The sequence below is a fragment of the Macaca nemestrina genome, chromosome 5 (assembly GCF_043159975.1).
Source record: "Macaca nemestrina isolate mMacNem1 chromosome 5, mMacNem.hap1, whole genome shotgun sequence".
Classification (NCBI taxonomy): Eukaryota; Metazoa; Chordata; class Mammalia; order Primates; family Cercopithecidae; genus Macaca; species Macaca nemestrina.
The window spans coordinates 152,464,142-152,486,676 of record NC_092129.1 but is presented as its reverse complement, the minus strand read 5'-3'; the positions used below and the strand labels follow the sequence as shown (position 1 = coordinate 152,486,676).

General features: G+C 51.9%; 2 protein-coding genes and 1 long non-coding RNA gene across 5 annotated transcripts; 1 reads left to right on the top strand and 2 right to left on the bottom strand.

Annotated features, from left to right (window-relative positions):
- Positions 1-117: 117 nt before the first annotated feature.
- Positions 118-6,283, top strand: LOC105498635 (transcription factor 19). Of its 3 annotated transcripts, none has more exons than XM_011770858.3 (4): positions 118-493; positions 914-1,481; positions 3,231-3,789; positions 4,258-6,283. In XM_011770858.3, exons 2-4 carry the CDS (start codon positions 1,244-1,246, stop codon positions 4,496-4,498), a joined length of 1,038 nt encoding a protein of 345 aa, XP_011769160.2. In that variant the 5' UTR covers positions 118-493; positions 914-1,243; the 3' UTR covers positions 4,499-6,283. The 3 variants fall into 3 exon arrangements, with proteins under 3 accessions (XP_011769160.2, XP_011769159.2, XP_070953447.1); XM_011770857.3 differs by having other exon boundaries at positions 118-535; XM_071097346.1 differs by lacking the exon at positions 118-493 and having other exon boundaries at positions 542-1,481.
- Positions 6,118-13,251, bottom strand: LOC105498636 (POU class 5 homeobox 1). The gene is made up of 5 exons (XM_071097347.1): positions 11,893-13,251; positions 7,662-7,782; positions 7,273-7,403; positions 6,832-6,990; positions 6,118-6,648 (listed from the first exon to the last, which is right to left on the bottom strand). The coding sequence occupies exons 1-5, from the start codon at positions 12,295-12,297 to the stop codon at positions 6,382-6,384; spliced, it is 1,083 nt and encodes a 360-aa protein (XP_070953448.1). The 5' UTR covers positions 12,298-13,251; the 3' UTR covers positions 6,118-6,381.
- Positions 13,252-15,373: 2,122 nt separating this feature from the next.
- On the bottom strand, positions 15,374-16,777 carry LOC139363458 (uncharacterized). The gene is made up of 2 exons (XR_011623872.1): positions 16,175-16,777; positions 15,374-15,927 (listed from the first exon to the last, which is right to left on the bottom strand). It is a non-coding gene; the product is annotated as an uncharacterized lncRNA (long non-coding RNA).
- Positions 16,778-22,535: the final 5,758 nt, after the last annotated feature.

The window sequence follows — 22,535 nt, the reverse complement described above, 5'->3', positions numbered from 1 at the left end:
CTGCCTCGGCCTCTGACCGCGCCTGCGCAAGGCGGGCGCCCTAAGGTCCTACCTCACTGTAGGGAGGAGGAAAGGTGTACGCAGGCGCAGTGGCGTCTAAATCTGGGCCCACAGAATGTGTCGACGCATCTCCGCGCCCAGGCGGCTCCTCCCCACTGCGGGAACCCGGGAAAACTTGTGAACTAATCAGAAAAAGCGGAAGGCGGGAGATCTTAGGGAGCCGTCCAATGGCGCGGAAGAGAGCAAATGAGCTGGCCAATCAGAAACGGCACGGGGGCGGGCTCGCTCGGCGCGAAGTTCGGGCCCGGGAATTCCGAAGGAGGGGTAGGCGCTGCCCGCGCGCCGAGGCCGCGCCCCTCCTGGCCCCGGCTTCCTGGCTGTCAAACAGCTGCAGCAGTATCGGCTCCAGCCGAGGAGCCCAGGGGGTCCCGGGACCCGCGGCACAGGCTGGCACTGCTTGAAGAGGAGGCTACTCGGAGACTGCACCCCGCTGGTAGATCCGAAACGGGGCTGGGGCCGAGAGGGAAAAGGCCGGGTATGCCTTGCATGATCGCGGGGAGCCCCTTCCTGTTTTTATCCCACCTAGAGAAGCCGGGAAGTAGGGGTTTAGGTCCAATTTGTTGGAGTACTTAAGAACTCGTTTGCACTTCCTTTTGGGGGATGACAGTAGATTCATTGCCCTCGGAGGTTCAAACTAGTTATGAGTGAGGGATTGGCCAGAAGATCGGGGCGCAGGCAAGCGGGAGTGCTCTATTAGGATAAGCAGGTTTGACAGGAAGAAGCTGCTCTTCTCCGAATTACACAGAGGTGATGTGTTCGTACTGCACGTAGACGTGTGTATAACAGGACCTCCCTCCCGCGCCCCGCCACACCGACACACACAGGAGCTGCCTAAAGTATCCTTGCCTTGCAGATTGGAGGCTCCCCAGATATTTTGCGACCTGAGGATCCAGCTCAAGTGAGGTGCCACAGGACGTGGTCCTGAGTTTGCATTGCACGGAGACCTTCCTGGAATTTTTCATTTGCAAGTCGGCTTAACAACCGATTCTGCATTGAGTCCTAGGCTGCTTGCACTCTGAATTTGGACTATTCAGGTAGTGTGCTCAAAGTTGAAACTGCACACAGCACAACTCAAGTTTGCATCAGACTGGTAAGCGAACTTAAGCCAGCGGTGCGTGGCCCAGGAGTGGGAAAGGAAATGGATCCCTAAAGTGGAAGAGGTGGTGCAAAGGGGGCACCGCCCATGCTGCCCTGCTTCCAACTGCTGCGCATCGGGGGCGGCAGGGGCGGTGATCTCTACACCTTCCACCCCCCCGCCGGGGCTGGCTGCACCTATCGCTTGGGCCACAGGGCCGACCTGTGTGATGTGGCTCTGCGGCCCCAGCAGGAGCCTGGCCTCATCTCTGGGATCCACGCCGAACTGCACGCCGAGCCCCGGGGTGATGATTGGAGGGTCAGCCTGGAAGACCACAGCCTCCAAGGTGAGCAGTAAGCAGGGCAGCTTTGCCCCTGGGTGGTTGAAGTTCCAGGCTGGAATGAGTAAGGTCTCCACAAGACCCTACTGCCTGCCTCCCATACTCCCATCAGATTGGATGGATGGTAATTGTCCAGACCTTCATCTTCCCACTAGAAGTATGCACAGTCAGAAGCTCTCTGCCAGACCGACCCTTGTTGGTCCCGTTTAGCTCATACAGGACCTGGGGTATCATCAGAAAGATGTCACAGAGGGGATGTTTAGAGGCCAAGTTTAGACTTGATTCAGTTTCCAGCTTTGCTGAGGCACTCTGTTCCTGGGTTAGGGCAGTTCTATGTTGAATAATGTTTTTAGTAATCTGGGTATATGTCTTTCTCCCTGACTTGAGGGAGTTAGCCTCAGAAAGCCTAGATTCACATTTGAGTTCTGCCACTGGCCCCTGGCAAAATCTCTTCCTCTTGGTAAAGTCAGTTGTAGGAGTGTTGTGGTTATTAGACTATGGTAGCCAACATTCATCTAGTGCTTCCCGTTATGAACCAGGCACTATTTTAAGTGTATTGAATGTAAGTGGCACTAATATTATCCTCATTTACAGTAAAGGAAAATGAGGCACAAAGAGATTCAGGAACTTGTCCAGGGCTGGGCATGGTGGCTCACACCGGTAATCCACCACTTTGGGAGGCTAAAGCAGGTGGATCACTTGAGCTCAGGAGTTCGAGACCAGCCTGGGCAACATGGTGAAAACCTGTCTCTACCAAAAAATTCATTAATTTTTAAAAAAAGGCCGGGTGCGGTGGCTCATGCCTGTAATCCCAGCACTTTGGGATCCCGAGGTGGGAGGATCATAAGGTCAGGAGTTTGAGACCAGCCTGACCAACATGGTAAAACCCCATCTCTACTGAAAAAAAAAATACAAAAATTAGCCAGGTGTGGTGGAATGCGCCTGTAACCCCAGCTACTCAGGAGGCTGAGGCAGGAGAATCACTTGAACCAGGGAGGCGGAGGTTGCAGTGAGCTGATATCGTGCTACGGCACTCCAGCTTGGCAACAGAGTGAGACTCCGTCTCAAAAAAACAAAACAAAACAAAAAAAAAACAAACAAAAAGCTTGCTCAGGGTCACATAGCTGGTAAGTGGTAGAGCTAGAATCTGAACGAGCTGGAGCTGGGGAAGAGTGAGCATGTTTGAAAATTGGACCTTAGGGCGGGGCATGGTGGCTCACGCCTGTAATCCCAGCATTTTGGGAGGCTGAGGTGGGCAGATCATGAGGTCAGGAGTATGAGACCAGCCTAACCAACATGGTAAAACCATGTCTCTGCTAAAAATAAAAAAATTAACCAGATGTGGTGGCACGTGCCTGTAATCCCAGCTACTCAGGAGGCTGAGGCAGGAGAATCGCTTGAACCTGGGAGGCGGAGTGCAGTGAGCTGAGATTGCGCTACTGCACTCCAGCGTGGGCAATAGAGCAAGACTCCACCTCAAAAAAAAAAAAAAAAAAGGAAGAAAATTGGACCTTAGGAGAGTGAGGGCAGGGATCCTTTGTAGGAAAGCACAAGAAACACAGACTTGTTCCCAGCTGACAAGGAGCGTACTGCCTGGTACCTGTCACCTGCTGAGGGGCTTAGGATGTGAGGGAGAATCTGATAGCAGTTTCATGTTCTTCCCCAGAAACCAGACAGAGCCAGATTTCTACACTCCTGACTCTGGTCATTTCTGTTCTTGTCCTCCGTATTTGCCTGGTGCCCCACCATCAACAGGTACTTTGGTCAATAATGTCCGACTCCCAAGAGGTCACAGGCTGGAATTGAGTGATGGAGACCTCCTGACCTTTGGCCCTGAAGGGCCGCCAGGAACCAGCCCCTCGGAGTTCTACTTCATGTTCCAACAAGTACGAGTCAAGCCTCAGGACTTTGCTGCCATTACCATCCCACGATCTAGGGGAGAAACCCGGGCTGGGGCTGGTTTCCGGCCTATGCTGCCCTCCCAGGGGGCTCCACAGCGGCCTCTCAGCACCCTCTCCCCTGCCCCCAAGGCCACACTGATCCTGAACTCCATCGGCAGCCTCAGCAAGCTCCGGCCCCAGCCCCTCACCTTCTCCCCTAGTTGGGGTGGACCAAGGAGCCTGCCTGTTCCCGCCCCACCTGGGGAAGTGGGGAACGCCCCTTCTGCTCCACCCCCACGCAATCGGAGGAAATCTGTTCACCGAGTGTTGGCGGAACTGGATGATGATAGTCAGCCTTCTGAGAGCCCACCACCGGTCCTTATGGAGCCCAGGAAGAAACTCCGTGTAGACAAAGCCCCACTGACTCCCACTGGGTAAGTAGAGTACTCACTTGGCCCTCTCAGTGTTTTACTGCCTTTTGATTCCTTGTATCCCTAGGCTGTGAGGAGGTTCCCCTGCTTGGGGGACGGGCACGGGAGGTGGAATAGATGGAATGGCAAGACCTGGGTTAGCTCTGATAGGAAAAGAAAAATATGTGCAGGAGAAAATGAGAGGTGGGATGGGGTAGTGCTTATAAAACAACCGGAGTGGGCATGTCCTACTTTACATTCATATGGCTTTAACCCCATTCTTCCAGTGCCTAAGGATGGGGAACTTCCAGGCTCACACTAGAGGTTTTTAGGCCCACCCTATGTGTTTTTAAGGACGGAGTCCAGGCTCACCGTAGTCCTCAGACCACTGTGCCTCTGTGGCCTCACCCTATGACCAGCCATAGGGTGGCAAAGTCTAGGCCTTCTCCTACAGGTTTCCAGTGACCCTTGTGTCTGTGTCACTTCCTTCAGAAATCGACGTGGCCGTCCTCGGAAGTACCCAGTGAGCGCCCCCATGGCTCCCCCTGCAGTTGGGGGCGGGGAGCCCTGTGCAGCTCCTTGTTGCTGCCTGCCCCAGGAAGAGACAGTGGCCTGGGTTCAGTGTGATGGCTGTGACGTCTGGTTCCATGTGGCCTGTGTTGGCTGCAGCATCCAGGCTGCCAGGGAGGCCGACTTCCGATGCCCAGGGTGCCGGGCTGGCATCCAGACCTAAGGTCCACCACCAAGGCACCATCGGACACACCTGCCCATGAGTAGACGCAGCAGCGAGCAAATGGGTCTGCTAAATGCCCCCCTTCCCTTCCCTCCCCAGGAGGGAATGACTACAGGGAAGAAGGGTGGATTGATGTGGACTCATTCAGGGCCTGGAGCAGACCCTGGTGGCCAAGCTGACAGAAGAGATGGTTTCCTGCCAAAGATATTGCCACCTCCAGGAAATTGCCAGTGAGCTGGAAGTTCCCACTATTACAAGCTATAAGGCCATGTTGCCATGGACACCAGAATATCTGTAGTCAGAGCACCTATCAGTTGCAAAAGCCATGCCTGCAACTGATGGAAAATGTAAGAGGGAGTTCTTAATGTTCTTGGTGGCATCACCCAAGGCATTCTGGGAAAACCTAGGGCCTGTCCCCAAAACTTCCCTACTCTGTGGCTAGTCCTGCTTCCGACCAAATCGTAGTGACCTGGCTTTTCAGAGCTTTGCTTTTATTTCTAAGTCAAGGACAAGCAGCTTCTTTCACTCCTGGGTATTTACTCTTGTGGGTCTGTGATATATTCCTTGCTTTCCAGGGAGAATGTACTTGGCAAGGTCTGGAGAACTAATTCAGAATCTTAGGGAAAGGGGAGGAGAGATGGAAATACAATCTGCTTACTGGAAAGGTGCAAATATATGGGTTGAGCTGGAGGTAGGAATACAGGTAATTAAGGTTTCTAGTTTAAGGGAAAACAGATCTATTTCCACTTAAATAAGGTAACCAGGATTTGGTTAAGTTCACAAAGATAGCAGAAGATTTATTTACAGGCTTCACCCGTACCATCAGGGGAAGAGAAAGCCTGGTAAACCAGCTATAGCAGTTTACCGGTGTGATGGCTGCGACACAGCTCCGCTCCACGGTTGGACACAGCAGAGGGCAGCTGGGCTGGCCCGGTCCAGTGTGAATCAAACTGCTTAACCCACACATGGTACATGTGATTTTCTTTTGTGAGCCTTACACCAAGCCAAGCTATTGTCAAAGCATCATTTCAGTAGAAATAAAGCCTTATCTTGACCTGTTCTATTACAACCTGCCACATCCACCCTTTCCTACCTAGATTTAATGAGCCCAGGTTTTTTTACATGGAGGAAATGACTCTGGGGCAAAGACCCCTAATGAACTAGTGGCAGAGCCAGGAATAAAACTTTAGTATCTAATGAGTTACTTATGGGCGGAGTATGCAAAAACCTTAAGTGGAAACCAAAGTTATTAAGAAAGCACAAAGTATTAATAGAAGTTTCTGGTTGGGGTGATTTAGGTACAACAGAAATAAGACGGTTTCTAAGCATAAAGCCATTTAAGAATTCCTGAGTAGGGTGGGGAAAGCAAAAAGCCAGCTCTGAACAGGTAACAGCTACATGGTGACTGATTCTATGGGCAAAAGCTCGTGTCACAGGTTTTTGGGAACTAGCCTATAAGAGGGCCCTGTACAAATAAACTTGGCTGCAATCCCACCTCTCCCTCTGACATTGCGTGACCTTAAGGAGTTTCAATGGCACCTTGGTTTCAGGTTCACTTGGGTATGAATGAGCATTGGATATTCCCATCCCCACCTCCGTAACTGAAGGACAAACCAAGATAAGTGTGTCTATCTACTGTGTCCCAGGCTTCTTTATTTAAGAAAAAAGTGATACATGATGTGGGATTAAAATCAAGAGCATCATTGAACTTCACCTTCCCTCCAACCAGTTGCCCCAAACTCCCCTGCCCCCACCCTTTGTGTTCCCAATTCCTTCCTTAGTGAATGAAGAACTTAATCCCAAAAGCCCTGGCACAAACTCTAGGTTCTCTTTCCCTAGCTCCTCCCCTCCCCCTGTCCCTCATTCCTAGAAGGGCAGGCGCCTCAGTTTGAATGCATGGGAGAGCCCAGAGTGGTGACGGAGACAGGGGGAAAGGCTTCCCCCTCAGGGAAAGGGACCGAGGAGTACAGTGCAGTGAAGTGAGGGCTCCCATAGCCTGGGGTACCAAAATGGGGCCCTGGGGCCAGAGGAAAGGACACTGGTCCCCCTGAGAAAGGAGACCCAGCAGCCTCAAAATCCTCTCGTTGTGCATAGTCACTGCTCGATCGCTTGCCCTTCTGGCGCCGGTTACAGAACCACACTCGGACCACCTGCAGGTGGATGACAGAAAGGAGAGTGACATTGGACAATGAGCTGAGACGGGCCTGACTCTGCTTGGACATTCTGTCCAAAGCCAACAGCCCCTAGAGCAGTCGGAGGAGGAGCCAGAGCTAGGGAGAGCGAGGTGGTGACAGGGGAGAGAGATGGAGCCCGCAGAGAGACATGGCACTCACATCCTTCTCGAGCCCAAGCTGCTGGGCGATGTGGCTGATCTGCTGCAGGGTGGGTTTCGGGCACTGCAGGAACAGATTCTCCAGGCTGCCTCTCACTCGGTTCTCGATACTGGTTCGCTTTCTCTTTCGGGCCTGCACCAGGGTTTCTGCTTTGCATATCTGTGCAGGTGGGAAGGGGGTGACAAGGGCAAGCTTTGGACTTGCTGAGTAACAGCATCACGGGGGTCTGTGACTAGATGTGTCAGCAAAGCCAGGTGGTGTGAAAAGGCAGGATCCTGGAAGGGTTGGCTCTGGACCTTATCCCAGCAGAACTGAGGAATTTTACTCCATCCCACTGAGAACCACTGCACCAAAGACGGAGAGCTACAAGCTAGGGATGGAAGCAATGGAAATTAGGCCAAGAAAGGGAAGGTCCCCATGTATCCCCCCTCCCACCCTCACCTCCTGAAGATTTTCATTGTTGTCAGCTTCCTCCACCCACTTCTGCAGCAAGGGCCGCAGCTTACACATGTTCTTGAAGCTAAGCTGCAGAGCCTCAAAGCGGCAGATGGTCGTTTGGCTGAACACCTTCCCTGGGGGAGGCCAGTCAAAGGAGAAGCAAAGTGAGGGAGCATGCAGGGCCCTTGTGACCCTGAGATCCAAGCTTCCCAACTCTTCCCAGAGGGAGCTCAAAGCTCAAGCATCTTCTCCCTCTCCCCACTCCTCTTCACGGGTGAGGGTGGAGTCTGCCCCTGTGCCTCCCGCACTCCCTTGATGGGGAGGAAAAGGCCTAGATTCAGGAATGTTCCTTAGAAGGGAGATGTGGTCAGAACATGCTGAGGGGAACCCACCAAATAGAACCCCCAGGGTGAGCCCCACATCGGCCTGTGTATATCCCAGGGTGATCCTCTTCTGCTTCAGGAGCTTGGCAAATTGCTCGAGTTCTTTCTGCAGAGCTTTGATGTCCTGGGACTGGATTTTAAAAGGCAGAAGACTTGTAAGAACATAAACACACCAGTTATCAATCTCCCCTTTCCATTCAGGATTCAAGAACCTACGTGTGGCCCCAAGGAATAGTCTGTAGAAGTGCCTCTACCTTCCAAGCTGCCCACCTAACTTCTAGAAATAACTTTTCCACAAATGTCATTCACCCACTCCCTGTTCACTGACTCATGCATGTAACAAGGGACTGGTCTTCCCCCAGAAACTGGCACATCCAGGGGATGCAGAGCACCATGAAAGGACAGAGAGACCCTGGACTCGAGGAGAACACCTGTCAGGTTATGAAGGTTAGAAGCTCTTTGCAGGGCGTGGTGGCCCACGCCTACAATTCCAGCACTTTGGGAGGCTGAGGTGGGCAGACACGAGGTCAGGAGTTCAAGACCAGCATGGCCAACATGGTGAAAGCCTATCTCTACTGAAAATACAAAAATTAGCCGGGTGTGGTGGCATACACCTGTAATCCCAGCTACTCAGGAGGCCGAGGCAGGAGAATCGCTTGAACCCGGGAGGCAGAGGTTGCAGTGAACTGAGATCGCACCACTGCACTCCAGCCTGTGTGACAGAGCAAGACTCTGTCTCAAAGAAAAACAAACAAAAAAAGAAGCTAGCTCATTTAATACTTGCAAAATTCTCTTTCACTCAAGTATCACCCCCAGTCTAAGGACGTTTTGACATTAGAGAAATAGGTAAGCTGCTAAGTTCTGGGTTAATTAAAAAGGAAGAGCATCATGTCTCAGAAGCTAAATTCGGTATACTCTCCCCAGCTTGCTTTGAGGGCCCCACAAACTATGACATGCCATGCGTGTACCCAAACACAGCAAAAAAGCAACAGGTGTCATAAGAATGAATAAAGTGCTTTGTGTGTACTTACTGCTCATTTAAAAAATTGATTATCCCTCATCTTTACTGTATCTTTTTCACTACAGAGGCATCCTAATTGATTTTTGAATCCAAGAGATTTATCGAGCACCTTCTATAAGCCAGCGGCTATACAAAGTGGACAGGGCCCTGACGCCCAGAGTGACAGAAGTGCTGTGTGGCACTTGTTCTCCAAGTCACCCACTTGGATCTCTTCCAAGTGCACTTTCCTTTTTTTCCTGCTCTATCACTTTTTAATAATAAACTTCCACTCCTGCTCTGAAAAATAAAAAAGGAAATAAAATAAAAAATGGCCAGGCACAGTGGCTCATGTCTGTAATCCTAGCACTTTGGGAGGCCGAGGCGGGCAGATTGCATGAGCCCAGGAGTTGGAAAGCAGCCGGGGTAACATAGTGAGACCCGTGCTGCCCCTTTTCCTACCACCGCTGCCTCTGTTTAAAAAGAAGTTATGGAAAAAAGTAAAGCAGTCTGGGAGCAGTGGCTCAAGCCTGTAATCCCTTTACTTTGGGAGGCCAAGGTGGATAGATCACTTGAGGTCAGAAGTTCAAGACTAGCCTGGTCAACGTGGCGAAACCCCATCTCTACTAAAAATACAAAAATTAGCCAGGCATCGTGGCACTCCTCTATAATCCCAGCTACTCAGGAGGCTACGGCAGGAGAATTGCTTGAACCCAGGAGGTGGAGGTTGCAGTGAGCCAAGATCGCAACACTGCACTGCAGCCTGAGGAACAGAGTGAGACTCCGTCTCAAAAAAAAATAACAATAAATAAATAAAGCAGTCTACAGGAGTAGAGTAAAGGAAGGAAAGAGATTATGGAGGACGGTGACACTTTTAAAGACAGAGAAGGTGATTATCTGAGCAAAGGACAAGAATGGCAAGGCCCTGAAGTGGGCCTGCCAGAGCCCAAAGCTGGTCTGGTGGCTAGGTGGATCCTGTTGCGGACGTAGTGACTTTGTTTTAGTCTGAGTGAAATGATCTCTCACTTTTTTTTTTCCCCGAAGATGGAATCTCATTCTGTCACCCAGGCTGGAGTGCGGTGGCCTGATCTTGGCTCACTGCAATCTCTGCCTTCTGGGTTCAAGCTATTCTGCCTCAGCTGCCTGAGTAGCTGGGACTACAGGCACCCACCACTATGCCCGGCTAATTTTTGTATTTTTAGTAGATATGGAGTTTCACTGTGTTGGCCAGACTGGTCTCAAACTCCTGACCTCAAGTGATCTGCCCACCTTGGACTCCCAAAGTGCTGGGATTACAGGGTGAACCACCGCACCCGGTCTCATCTTTTCTTTCTTTCTTTTTTTTTTTTTTTTGAGAGTTTCGCTCTTGTTGCCCAGGCTGGAGTGCAATGGCACGATCTCGGCTCACCACAACCTCCACCTCCCAGGTTTAAGTGATTCTCCTGCCCCAGCTTCCCAAGTAACTGGGATTACAGGCATGCGCCACCACGCCCAGCTAATTTTGTATTTTTAGTAGAGAGGGGGTTTCTCCATGTTGGTCAGACTGGACTCGAACTCCTGACCTTACGTTATTTGCCCGCCTCGCCTCCCAAAGTGCTGGGATTACAAGCGTAAGCCACTGTGCCCAGCCTCTAGTTGACATGTTGGCCACAGACAGTAGGGAGGAAGCAGTAGAATTCGAGAAGCTACTACGGTAATCCCAGCAGAGATGATGGTGGCTGAGGGTAGGGGGTTAGGTTGTGATTGATTCAGGATATTTCCTAAGGATAGGATGTAGGATGTGAAAGAAACTGAGGATGACTGGGCTTGGCCTTGAGCAACTGGGTGATCGGGATGGAGCAGTTCAGGGAGCCATCACAGGAGACAGAAAACGCGGTAGTCATCTAGTGTCTAAATGGCATTTAAGCCTTGAGGGTGGGTAAGAGGAAGGAAGGGTAGATTGAGCAGAGGTTGAAGGACTGAGCCCTGGGGCATGCCAGTGAGGCTGCCGGGGGACAGAGGAGCACAGCTAGTGAGGAAAAAAACAAGGCCTTTTTGTAGTCCTGAAGCCTCAAAGGGTGCTTGATCATATCAATTTCAAATAGGCTGTTTTCATTCCCAACTTCTGCTCAGCCAATAACTCAAACTGGTAAATGCCCTCTGCTATCTTAGATTTTCCAAATTCTATTTTGGGGACTTGGAATAAAGTAAACACCGGTCCAAATCCTTGCTTCATCATTTAGCAGTTAAAACCCGTTAAATAGGATAATAATACCTCCCCCTAGGAGATTTTGTGCTGGTTAATGAGGTAATGATGTATAAACGGAGCACACAGCCAGGCACTTAGGAAGTGGACCACAATTGCCAGCCATTATCATTCAAGGCTCAGCAGTGACCTCCTGCAAAGAGGCTGGGGCTTCTCGGTCACTCCAGAAACCAGTCACACCTTTTTGTGAGGTCTCAAGGCTTAGTACTTAATCTCTAATTGCTTACACTTGTCGCCTTGAAGGACTGGAAGATACATCTTTAATAGTCCTCAGCAGGGCTGGATGCCTTCAATCCCTCAGCAGCTCTACATTTGGGGAATGGCCTGGAGAAATCTCTCACCATTTTTCTTGTTTACAACTTTGGAACCGAGGCTGAAGTCAATCAAAATCCAGCTCTCTACAAGGGGTGCCAGGGTGTGCACCTTAACACAGTGGCAAGTCACTGGCCTGAGGCACAGGTCAAGGGAAGACAAGCCCTATACTTGACTGCAGGTAAACTCAGCTCCACACGTGCACACACACAGCCCAAACAGGAGCCCCTATCAGAAACGAGCCACACCCTAGACTTTCAGAAACAATAATCCTGGGATAAGCACTGTTTTTATCCCCAGGCTCTGCTTAACCCTAAGGCCAAGATCTTGGGTCTGATAAGGGTCAAGCAGGACTAAGGGTGGGAAAAGGAGCTCAAACCAACCCCAAGCTGAGTCTGGTGCTGGGCCGGTAATGAATGACCTGACCCTGGGCAGGCCTGTGAAATGTGAGAGAACCTGACAAGGGCTGGGCCAGAGCAAAGGCCAGCCTGGGCCAACTTCCGACTCTCCCAGGCCTCTCTGCCCTCACCTACAGTCGATACACACCCCTCCCAGGCCAAGACAGCTGCCCCTGCCTGCTCCTCTCCTGGGTGCCAGGTATGGGCAGCTGCAGGTGACCACTTCCCCATCAGGCTGCCCTGTCATGACCACCTCCCCACACCCCAACCCCATTGAAGCTCACTTGCCTCCTCCGGGTTTTGCTCCAGCTTCTCCTTCTCCAGCTTCACGGCACCAGTGGGGACGGTGCAGGGCTCTGGGGAGGCCCCATCGGAGTTGCTCTCCACCCCGGCTCCTGCTTCGCCCTCAGGCTGAGAGGTCTCCAAGCCACCTTGCGGCACTAGCCCCACTCCAACCTGAGGCCCACAGTACGCCATCCCCCCACAGAACTCATATGGCGGGGGGCATGGGGGAATCCCCCACACCTCAGAGCCTGGCCCAACCCCCGGCCCGATTCCTGGCCCTCCAGGAGGGCCTTGGAAGCTTAGCCAGGTCCGAGGATCAACCCAGCCCGGCTCCGGCCCCCCTGGCCCATCACCTCCACCTCCTGGAGGGGGCGAGAAGGCGAAATCCGAAGCCAGGTGTCCCGCCATGGGGAAGGAAGGCACCCCAAGCCGGGGGCCTGGTGAAATGAGGGCTTGCTAAGGGACTACTCAACCCCTCTCTCCCTCCCCAGTCCCACCCACTAGCCTTGACCTCTGGCCCCGCCCCCTGGATGGGTGGAGGAGAGGGAGGTGGGGGGGAGAAACTGAGGCGAAGGATGTTTGCCTAATGGTGGTGGCAGTGGTGTCTGTGGAAGGGGACAACCGGAGACACAACTGGGCGCCCCTCCAGGACCTCGGCACAGGTCCCCCACCGAAACCTTTTTTTTTTTAAGACAGGGTCTTATTTTGTTGCCCAGACTGGAGTGCAGTGGGGTACAATGCTGGCTCATTGCAGCCTCGATCTACTGGGCCGAAGCAATCCTTCTGCCCCAGCCTCCTGAGTGGCTGGGACTACAGGCTTGGACAACCTCGACCTGTTGATTTTTTTATTTTTAGTAGAGATGGGGTCTTGCTATGTTACCCAGGCTGGTCTTGAATTCCTGTCCTCAAGCGATCCTCCCGCCTCTGCCTCCCAGTGTCAGGATTAAAGGCGTGAGCCACCACACCCAACTTTCAACTCCCAGCCTGCGCCCTGGCACTCTCTCGGGCTCTGCACATCCCAGCTGTCTGGAATCACTCCTACACCACCATGTTCTTCAGGAACCCAGGTGCTTCACCCCCTCTCCAAAGACCTCTGGCACTGTGCCTTCACGGGGAGCCAGTCACCCTCTCAGCTCCTCAAATTTATTGAATGTGTGTGTGGAGCTATCCCTCAATGCATCAACAGCCATAAGCACACTGGCCAGCTGCTCCCTGATGCCCTCCCCCTGACCCATCCAGAACCCTAGGCATTCCCATCCAGATACTGGCCAAATCCAGCCACCCCATCTGCCTGGCACCATCTGCCCAGCCTGCCAAGTTTCACCCCATCTTCAAGAGTAGACTGCCAGACTGGGCCTCCGTGTGTATCCCTTCCACCCCTTTTCCAGAATCATACTCTGAAGTCTCCTCATCTAACAGACTGAGGAGTTGGCCCCTACTTCCCTGACTCAAGGGACCAGGCTTTGGACTTACTGGGCCTCAGTTTCCCAACCTTTGCCCAAACAGAGGGATCTGACACCTGCTTGGGGCCCCCTCCACTATAGAACCTGCACATCAGGTTCCTTGCTCCCCTCTCAACCAAAACTCAGACATCTAATACCACAGCAGGCCCCGTTCTCCCTCCCCCACCTCCCTGGCCCAGGCCTCCAGCCCTAGGCCCTGGGTGGGGAAAACCAAGGAGTAGGGAGAAAAAAATATCTGACTTCAGGTTCAAAGAAGCCTGGGAGGGACTGGGGGAAGGGGGCAGGACAATGGCCTTGGCTGGACAATCCCGGTCCCCAGAGGGGGCAGCTCTAACCCTAAACAAGTGCTCAACCCTTGAATGGGCCTGGATGGCTCCCCTGGGGACTACTTCCTGCTCCCCAACCCCCAGTCCCAATCCCCTCACACAGAATCCCCTTCAGAGACGCTAAAAGGAGCTCCAGCAACCCCCCTCTACAATCCCCTCAAAGACTGAGCCTCAGACGGGCACCAAGGGCCCCCCACAGGGACCTAGGTATCTAGTTCCTCCTTCCTCTGGGGGACTCAGGCATCCAGCTTCATTGTGCATCCCTCCCCCAGCCCCCAGATTGAGGGATGTGCTTTGTTTAGTGGGGCTGGCTGGCAGAAAGATGGAGAGGAGGTGGAGAGTGATTTGTGGAGGGGTGCAGGAAGGCTGCCCTAAGCTCCCCCTCAGGGTCTGTTTTTCTGGGCCTGGCCTGAGTATCCTGAGGCTCATGCTGCTGGCCTAGTGCTTGATTCTGTTTGCAAGAGAATAGCCAACGGAATGCCTGTCTGTGAGAGATGATGTTTGTCTGTCTGCTCCCAAAACTTGATCGCAGTGGAGGGCCTGGGGTAAGTCTGGAGGCTCCAGAGGGGGCTCTGGGCCAGGGATCCCCGCAGCTTCGAAGGCCAGTAGGCCAGGTCTGGACTGGGCACGCTGCCCTCTGTCGATTTAAGTAAGGCTTTTCATTGCAGGCTCCAGGCTTAGCCCTGCCTGGGCTTGTCTGCTGGGGTCATTGGCTCTGCCTTCTGAGGGGTTGGGTGTCCTGTGGCCAGCTGTCTTAATCTTGGTAGCATCCGTGAGTCTTTTAAGCCTTTTCCCCCACTCTGTCATGTTGCCTTTGTTCATGTGCCCATCTCCTGTCTGTGTAGACTTTCTGAGCCTAATTGTATGCGTGCATTTCAATACCTGCCACAGATCTGCCTAAAGGTCTTCAAGGCAGTGCGGTTGGAGCTGTGTTCACTTCTCAGCCTTTAACTGCCCAAAAGGCAGGTAGATTACGGGGCCTGGTGGGGGTGGGAGGAACAAGCTTTGGAACAGGAGGAGGCCCCTCCCCAGCCATCTCAGTCCCCAGGACAGAACCATCACGGCACCTTTGTCATGCATCTCTCTGCTGTCTGCCAAGAAGACGGCCTCCCAGAGGAGGGGGAGGGGCAGGCCTGGGATTTGGCTGGAATCTCCACACCAGTGTTTCTCAGCTTGCCATCCTACAGGTTCCCCAAAAGCGCTCTCCCCAAGCCAGTCCAGAGAGTCCCTGCTGCCCATTTTCCTAGTGGTTCCTAAAACACCTTCCACAGTTTCCCCACTCAACACCACCCTCTTGTTTTTAGATTACAATTTGTACTGTGGGTGGTGTATTTCTGGCTTGGGCAAGAGGCCCATTCCCGAGAGGGATGCAGACAAGGGGTGGGTGCCTGGGTCCCTGGCTGCCTTGTGGCTGGATATGAGCCAGGTCAGGGGTCAGCCTCCTGCATGCCTAGAGTTCTAGCCGGCCCCCTCCTGGGGTGCTCAGGGTTGATGGGAGGTTGAGGCATGCTTTCCTTCCGTCTCACTGTCCTGTTATGCCTGAAGGGTAGGTGGCTTCACTTCAGCCAAGGTCAGCTCTCCCAGGCCCGGACCAGTGCTGGGGACCACCGTTGGGCCTGGAGGAGACTGGAAACCAGGCTGAGTCATCAGAACTGGTCCCATGATTGCCTGGGTCTTAGAAAGTCACCATAAAAAGATACTTCACATACACCTTTATTATGACAGTACAATGTCAAGACTCTTCACAGAGCACTGCCAGGGGACCCAGGTGAGGCCCACCTCTCCCCACCAGGTGTGGCGGCTGGCATGGCTGGATGGGGAGAGGTGAGATGAGCAGCCTTGCTGCTGTCAGCCCAGTCTTCCCGCTGTCAGCCCAGTCTTCCCTTCCCCTCACTGGAAGATGGGGTGCTGTTTGGTTGAAAAAACAGCTGAAAAAACTCAGTTGGGACCAATAGAGACTTGCTCTCGACCAGGTCTAGGAAACCACTTATTTTGACTTCTTAGGCCTGTCAATCTGAAGGCAAAAGAAAGGGAAGAAATGGAGGGCTGAGGGTTCAGGCTTGGCCCACCGTGGGAGATGATCTCTCTTAATAGTAATTTAGACAGATTCCTTTGCTCAGTGTGGACCAAGTCCCCTCTTCTCAACGATGGAACCTCTGATCTCCACCATGAGACCTGCAAACTGAGGTCACCTTATCCCAAATCCAGACACTCTTACCTCAAATAGAGGAGTCAACTCTAGTTGTAGCCTATAGGGAGTCAGAGGTGAGAGAAAGAGGAGTGGGGAGGATTGGTTAGGAACAAACTAGGAGGTGTGGACCAGGTTCTAAGTCCTGGCTCTGACTCCCTGGCTAATGGCACCTCCCCCTCCTGTGCCTCAGTTTCCTCACCTAGTAAAGAGGATTTGGACTAAATGAACTCTAAATTTCCTTCCAACTCAGACATAAAATTGCTGCCCCACTCTCATATGCCCTCCCATCTACCCACCCCACTTACTTCACATGGGAATGTAGACTTCTCTCAGCATACCTGTGAAGAGAAATGGGGGTAGGAAAGCTGGAAGTGGTGTTCAATGAGAAGTTGGCACAGGCCTCCCTGTACCCCGCCACCTACCTCCAAGCAGCCTTCCTGGGGAATCTGGCAGGTTTTCCCCTGAAGTTTGATCAAGAGATATAGGAGGAAGCTAGGAGCAGTGGCTCATGCCTATAATCCCAGCACTTTGGGAGGCTGAGGTGGGCGGATCACTTCAGGTCAGCAGTTCGAGACCAGCCTAGCCAACATGGTGAAACCCTGTCTCTACTAAAAATACAAGAAAAAATGGTGGTTTTTGTTTGTTTGTTTGTTTGTTTTGCATGTGGTGGTGCATGACTGTAATCCCGGCTACTCAGGAGGCTGAGATACAAGAATCACTTTAACCTGGGCAGCAGAGGTTATAGTGAGCTGAGATCGAGCCACTGCACTCAGCAACTGCACTGCCTGGGCAATAGGATGAGACTCTATCTCAAAAAAAAAAAAGAAAAAGTAAAAAAGAGAGAGAGATAGGAGGAGTTTGAGAGCCCAGTTTTGATTTGGTTTTCATTGCTTGGGTGTTTATAAGAAACATACCTGGGCACGGTGGCTCATGCCTGTAATCCCAGCACTTTGGGAGGCCGAGGCGGGCGGATCACAAGGTCAGGAGTTCGAGACCAGGCTGGCCAACATGCTGAAACCCCGTCTCTACTAAAAATACAAAAATTAGCCAGGTGTGATGGTGGGCACCTGTAATCCCAGCTACTTGGAAGGTTGAGGCAGAAGAATTGCTTGAACCGGGAGGCGGAGGTTGCAGTGAGCCGAAATCGCATCATTGCACTCCAGCCTGGGCAACAACAGCGAAACTCCATCTCAAAAAAAAAAAAAGAAGAAAGAAACATACTTCAGGAGGTAAAACTTCTCATGGGTAAGATGGGGGAGGAAGGAGAGGGAGAGAGAGAGACAAAGACAGAGAGAGATGGAGAGAATGTATACGTATATTGGGAGAAGGCAACATAAGTCAGCTAGAGAGGAAACAGGACCCCTAACCCACTCCCCTCTCTTCATATTCCCTAGGCTGCTCTTCTTGAAATTTCTTTTCTCAAGCCCCAGCCTCCCAGAGAGACTGATGTCCAGTGATGCTTAAGGTTGCTTCCAGCTCTGATATTCTGAGCATACCTGCTGTCCTGCCCTTTCTCCACTTCTTCCAGAGGAAGGCACCTGCAGCTCCCGCAACAACCACTGCGGAAGCCAGAAGCCCACAGAAGACCCAGACTGGGGGGTGCTTCATGTGGGGAGGCTCTGAAAGGCAAGAGGGTATGTGGGTCTCTGTGAGACCAGCCGGGCTCCCTACCTTTGCTACATGCCTCCAAACCCCAGTTGCTCATCTGAGGTTACACAAAGACTCAGCATCAGCCCGGTGCGTCACCAGACAGGAGAACCTATGTTCACGTCAAAGGGATCGCAGCGGACTGCTGACTCTGAGCAGTGCCATGCCCCAGGGGGTAAGTGGCTTAGGGTTCCAGGGACTCGGGGGCTGGGGCAGGCCATCCCTCAGCTAAGTTAGCTGGACACTGGAGGATAGAGGTCAAGGGCCTAGCATATTGGGATGGCTCCTCTCCAGGGGCTTTGCAGAGAGTCCCATGCACCAAGGGGAGTAGTGGGACAGGGAAAAGTGGTAGCAAAGACCTCCTAGACAAACTGGCTGCCTCTGGTCTTATCAAGCTGCCACACATCCTCCACACCAGGACTTCAGGCACCATTCCACTGTGGTCCATGGTGACTGTAGGTGATGCCCCACCCTGAGAGCCCTTGGGTGCTCAGCCCTGGGTCAGAACTTGAACACCAAGTGGGAAAAGGGCTGACCAAGCACGGGAAAGGAAAGGCAAGCAGAGTGGCTAGGACGGTCAGCAACAGAGCTGTGTTCATTGAGGACATGGGTATTGGAGTTTTGAGGGCTGGCTGAGGGGCCTGCACTCCATCCCTCCCACAGTGCCCTCAGCTCCTCCACCTTCCCCGCACTGACCAGTCCGCAACTATCAACTACCTACGGTGGGCCGTGGTCCCACCCCAGCTTTCAGGTATTTCCAGAGAGGGTAGATGCAGCTCTAGGTCAGGAAGGATTGTTTCCCTCCCTTCTCCCCTTCTGCAGCTCTGCTTGGTTCTGGCTGGCCTTTGCTGGAGTTGAAAGACTCGAGTGTGCTAAGAAGGAAGTCCTGGCCGTCATAGTTGTAGTGCCAGTGTCCCCAGCTGCTCTGGTTCCTCAACAACTCACAGACCACTGTGGTCTGGAGGGTGTGTGACTCTGAAAAGTCAAAACCCCAGAACTCCAAAGTTACAAGAGGGCAAAACGGTGGCTCTCTCCACCTCCACTCCTACCTCCTCCCAAAATGCCTGAAATTCCCTTCTCTGATAAACCCTCACTCATTCCCCAAGACAAATCTTCTCTGTCATCCACATCCCCACTGAAGTCACGCTGCATCCACCCTCCCTCCCCTGCAGCAAGCGGCTCCCTCCCATGTACCCAGCATGCCCTGTTCAGCCACACATACCCACCCGCCCTCCTGAAGGCCCAGCACAGACAGCACTGTGTTTAAATCCCCGATCTACATGCCAGCTACTGGCTATATGCCCATGGCAAATGTAACAGAATCTCTCCAGGCCTTGCTTTCTTTTTTTTTTTTTTTTTTGAGACGGAGTCTCGCTGTGTCTCCCAGGCTGGAGTGCAGTGGCGTGATCTCGGCTCACTGCAAGCTCCGCCTCCCGGGTTCACGCCATTCTCCCGCCTCAGCCTCCCAAGTAGCTGAGACTACAGGCGCCCGCTACCTCGCCCGGCTAGTTTTTTGTATTTTTAGTAGAGACGGGGTTTCACCATGTTAGCCAGGACAGTCTCGATCTCCTGACCTCGTGATCCACCCGCCTCGGCCTCCCAAAGTGCTGGGATTACAGGCTTGAGCCACCGCGCCCGGCCAGGCCTTGCTTTCTTCATTTGGCAACTGGACATAAGCATAGTCTCTACCACACAAGTAAGAATTACATGAGATAATCCTTGCCAGTGTTAATGTAGGACCTAACAATAAGAAATCAAGAACTAGTAGCTGCTATTGTAAGGTATATTATTGGTAACAGCAAAATGAACAGCACTTACTAGGCTTAAATGTTTGCTCGATGAAAAAAAAATGATATTGGTTAGAAATATATTTTGCTCGCCGGGCGCGGTGGCTCACGCCTGTAATCCCAGCACTTTGGGAGGCCGAGGTGGGTGGATCACCTGAGGTCGGGAGTTCGAGACCAGCCTGACCAACATGGAGAAACCCCGTCTCTATTAAAGATATAAAATTAGCTGGGCGTGGTGGCACATGCCTATAATCCCAGCTACTATGGAGGCTGAGGCAGGAGAATTGCTTGAACCTGGGAGGCAGAGGTTGCGGTGAGCCGAGATCGTGCCATTGCACTCCAGCTTGGGCAACGAGAGTGAAACTCCGTCTCAAAAAAAAAAAAAAAAATATATATATATATATATATTTTGCTCAGGTCACCAGGGTTCTTATTAACTACTGGTGGTGGCAGGAGGTGAATGTCAGAAAAAGGCCAGTTTTTCTCATTTCCTGGATTTGAGAAAGATGGATAAGATTTTTTCACCTGGCCGGGTGCGGTGGCTCACACCTGTAATCCCAGCACTTTGGGAGGCCCAGGCGGGCAGATCACGAAGTCAGGAGTTTGAGACCAACCTGGCCAACATGGTGAAACCCCATCTTTACTAAAAATACAAAAATTAGCCAGGCATGTTGGTGTGCGCCTGTAATCCCAGCTACTTGGGAGGCTGAGGCAGGGGAATCGCTTGAACCTGGGAGGTGAAGTTTGCAGTGGGCCAAGATCGTGCCATTGCACTCCAGCCTGGGCAATGAGACAAAAAAACAAACAAACAAAACAAAACAAAACAAAAAAAAAAAAACGACTATTTTCACCTGAAGGGAAGGCTTGAGAGCTTAAAGACAGTGGTTTATTTATTTATTTATTTATTTATTTGAGACGGAGTCTTGCTCTGTCGCTCAGCCTGGAGTGCAGTGGTGCTATCTCGGCTCACTGCAAGCTCTGCCTCTGGGTTCATGCCATTATCCTGTCTCAGCCTCCCCAACAGCTGGGACTATAGGTGCACACCGCCACACCCAGCTAATTTTTTGTATTTTTAGTAGAATGGGGTTCCACTGTGTTAGCCAGGATGCTCTCGATCTCCTGACCTTGTGATCTGCCAGCCTCAGCCTCCCAAAGTGCTGGGATTACAGGTGTGAACTACCGTGCCCAGTGACTGTGGGTTATTTCTTAGATACTTATTCCTTGACTGGGGGAAAGGGTGAGGGTCTTATACTTCTGTCCTACTCTTGCTAATACCTAAGACCCAGTCCTTTTGGCACCACTGGGTACATAAAACAAGGTCTGGGTCAGGGATGAATTCCCCCAGGCAGGAGGAGATAGCATCAGGATCTCAGTGAAGCAGGGTGGTATCTGAGTGCCTAGCACAGGGCCCCACGCAGAGCTTAATGCATCTTAGCTAAACAATAACGAATGTAGCTGCACATCTTCAGACCTATATTGAGCTCTTCTCTCTTTCCTGCCTCCTCCTGAGTCCCCAAGCCTAATCACCTTGGCTCTGGTTGTTGTGTGCCATGATACTCCTCAGGATGGTGACAAGGTGCTGGGCTCTGGCCTTCAGTCTGAGAACTAGCTTCTCCCAAGCTCTTAGGTCCCTGGCCTGAGCCCAGGATGTGCGGGGCTCTGCCCCCTGCCCTCCTTGCAGCACCATAAGAAACGGTGGTTATCCAGATGGCCTGAGACTTCATAAGGGGCTTGCCCAGGGCAGGACTGGGAAAGAGCAATGAAGTTGTAGTGCAGAGAGTGGGTTGCTGAGGAAAAGAGAATGATAGGAAAGGGTTATTTTCCAACAGGAGTCTGGCCTGGGAGACACTGCACAGGGTGCCTATGTGGTGAGGCTGTGTGACTATTTTTTAGGGCACCAAAGGAGTGGGTAAGGGGAATGCGGACTGAACAATGGGAAGGGAACCTCTTGTCTCCCTGCAGGGTCTCATCTAGACTCATTGTTTTAAATAGTAATGACTCCCAAATCTCTACATCCCTGCTCTTCACATCGGTATATCCAACTAACTAACTACCTGTTGGTCATCTGCACCTAAGGTTCCATATGGCCTCAAATCTGACACATCCAAAACTGAGTATTTCCTCTTGGCCCTGGCCATGGAACAACCTGCCTCTCATCCTATACCCCTGCTGGGTGGCATCATCCTCTCACCCGCCTGCTTACTCAAGCCAGAACTGGGTTGAGGTGTGGGCAACTACCTCAATGTAGCCTCCTGGTACAACAGCATGAAGCAATCTGAGAGGTCATGGAACAAAAAGGCTCATGGACCAAATTTAAATACTCAAATAACATGGTTTATTAAATAAATGTAAAACACATTCTGAGAAGCAGGAGCCAAGTGCTGGGTTGGGTCAACACACGGGAGAGGGTGCAAGTTGGGTGGAATGATCACACCAGCTGAACTGTGGGTCATGCAGTGTGCATACCCATCACATTGAGACTTCATGAATCCTGAGTGCCTCACGTCTCACGTATTTAGGGTACTGTGAATATTTAGTGCCTACTCAGTCCTTCTGTCCCTTTCAATCTCTGTACACACGAATATGTTGTACTATCTACAGATGACTAATTTAGTTATCTATGTGTAACACTTCTTTTGAGTCCCCTCCAGCCTGTTTGTTTTCCTGTCTTCTACAACAGAATTGGATATTCCCAAACAGTCGGCATATCTGGTGTTTATCCTAGACTGCTGTCTCCCTTCACACCCCCTAGTTTCAAACAGTCACCAAGCCCTGCTGATTTTTAACTTCCTGTTTCTTGAATCTGGACATTCCTCTACCTCCACCAAACCAGGCCATAGTATAGTTTGCTTGGATTATAGCCAGAGTCTTTCTAACTGGTCTCTCTCCCTCCAGTCTTAAGCATCTAAAATCTGTCCTCCTTGATATAATCAGAATGATCTATCCAGAAATACATATCAGACCGCATACCTCTCTGCTCCTCCTCTAAGGATTCCCCTTTTGTCCTCAGGATAGTTTCCAAGCTCCTTAGCAAGCTAAACAAGGACGCTTGAAGGCTGCTGTCTCCACCCTCATCACACCCTGCCTTCACCTGACCCACTTGGAACAGGAAGGTTGGAGCACTTCTGTACTCCTCCTGCAGTTCCACCTCCCAGTGCCTTCCTGAGATGGTCCACTGGAGGGAAGACCCATCCTTCCCTTCTCCAAACACCACTTAATCCCTTTCATTAAA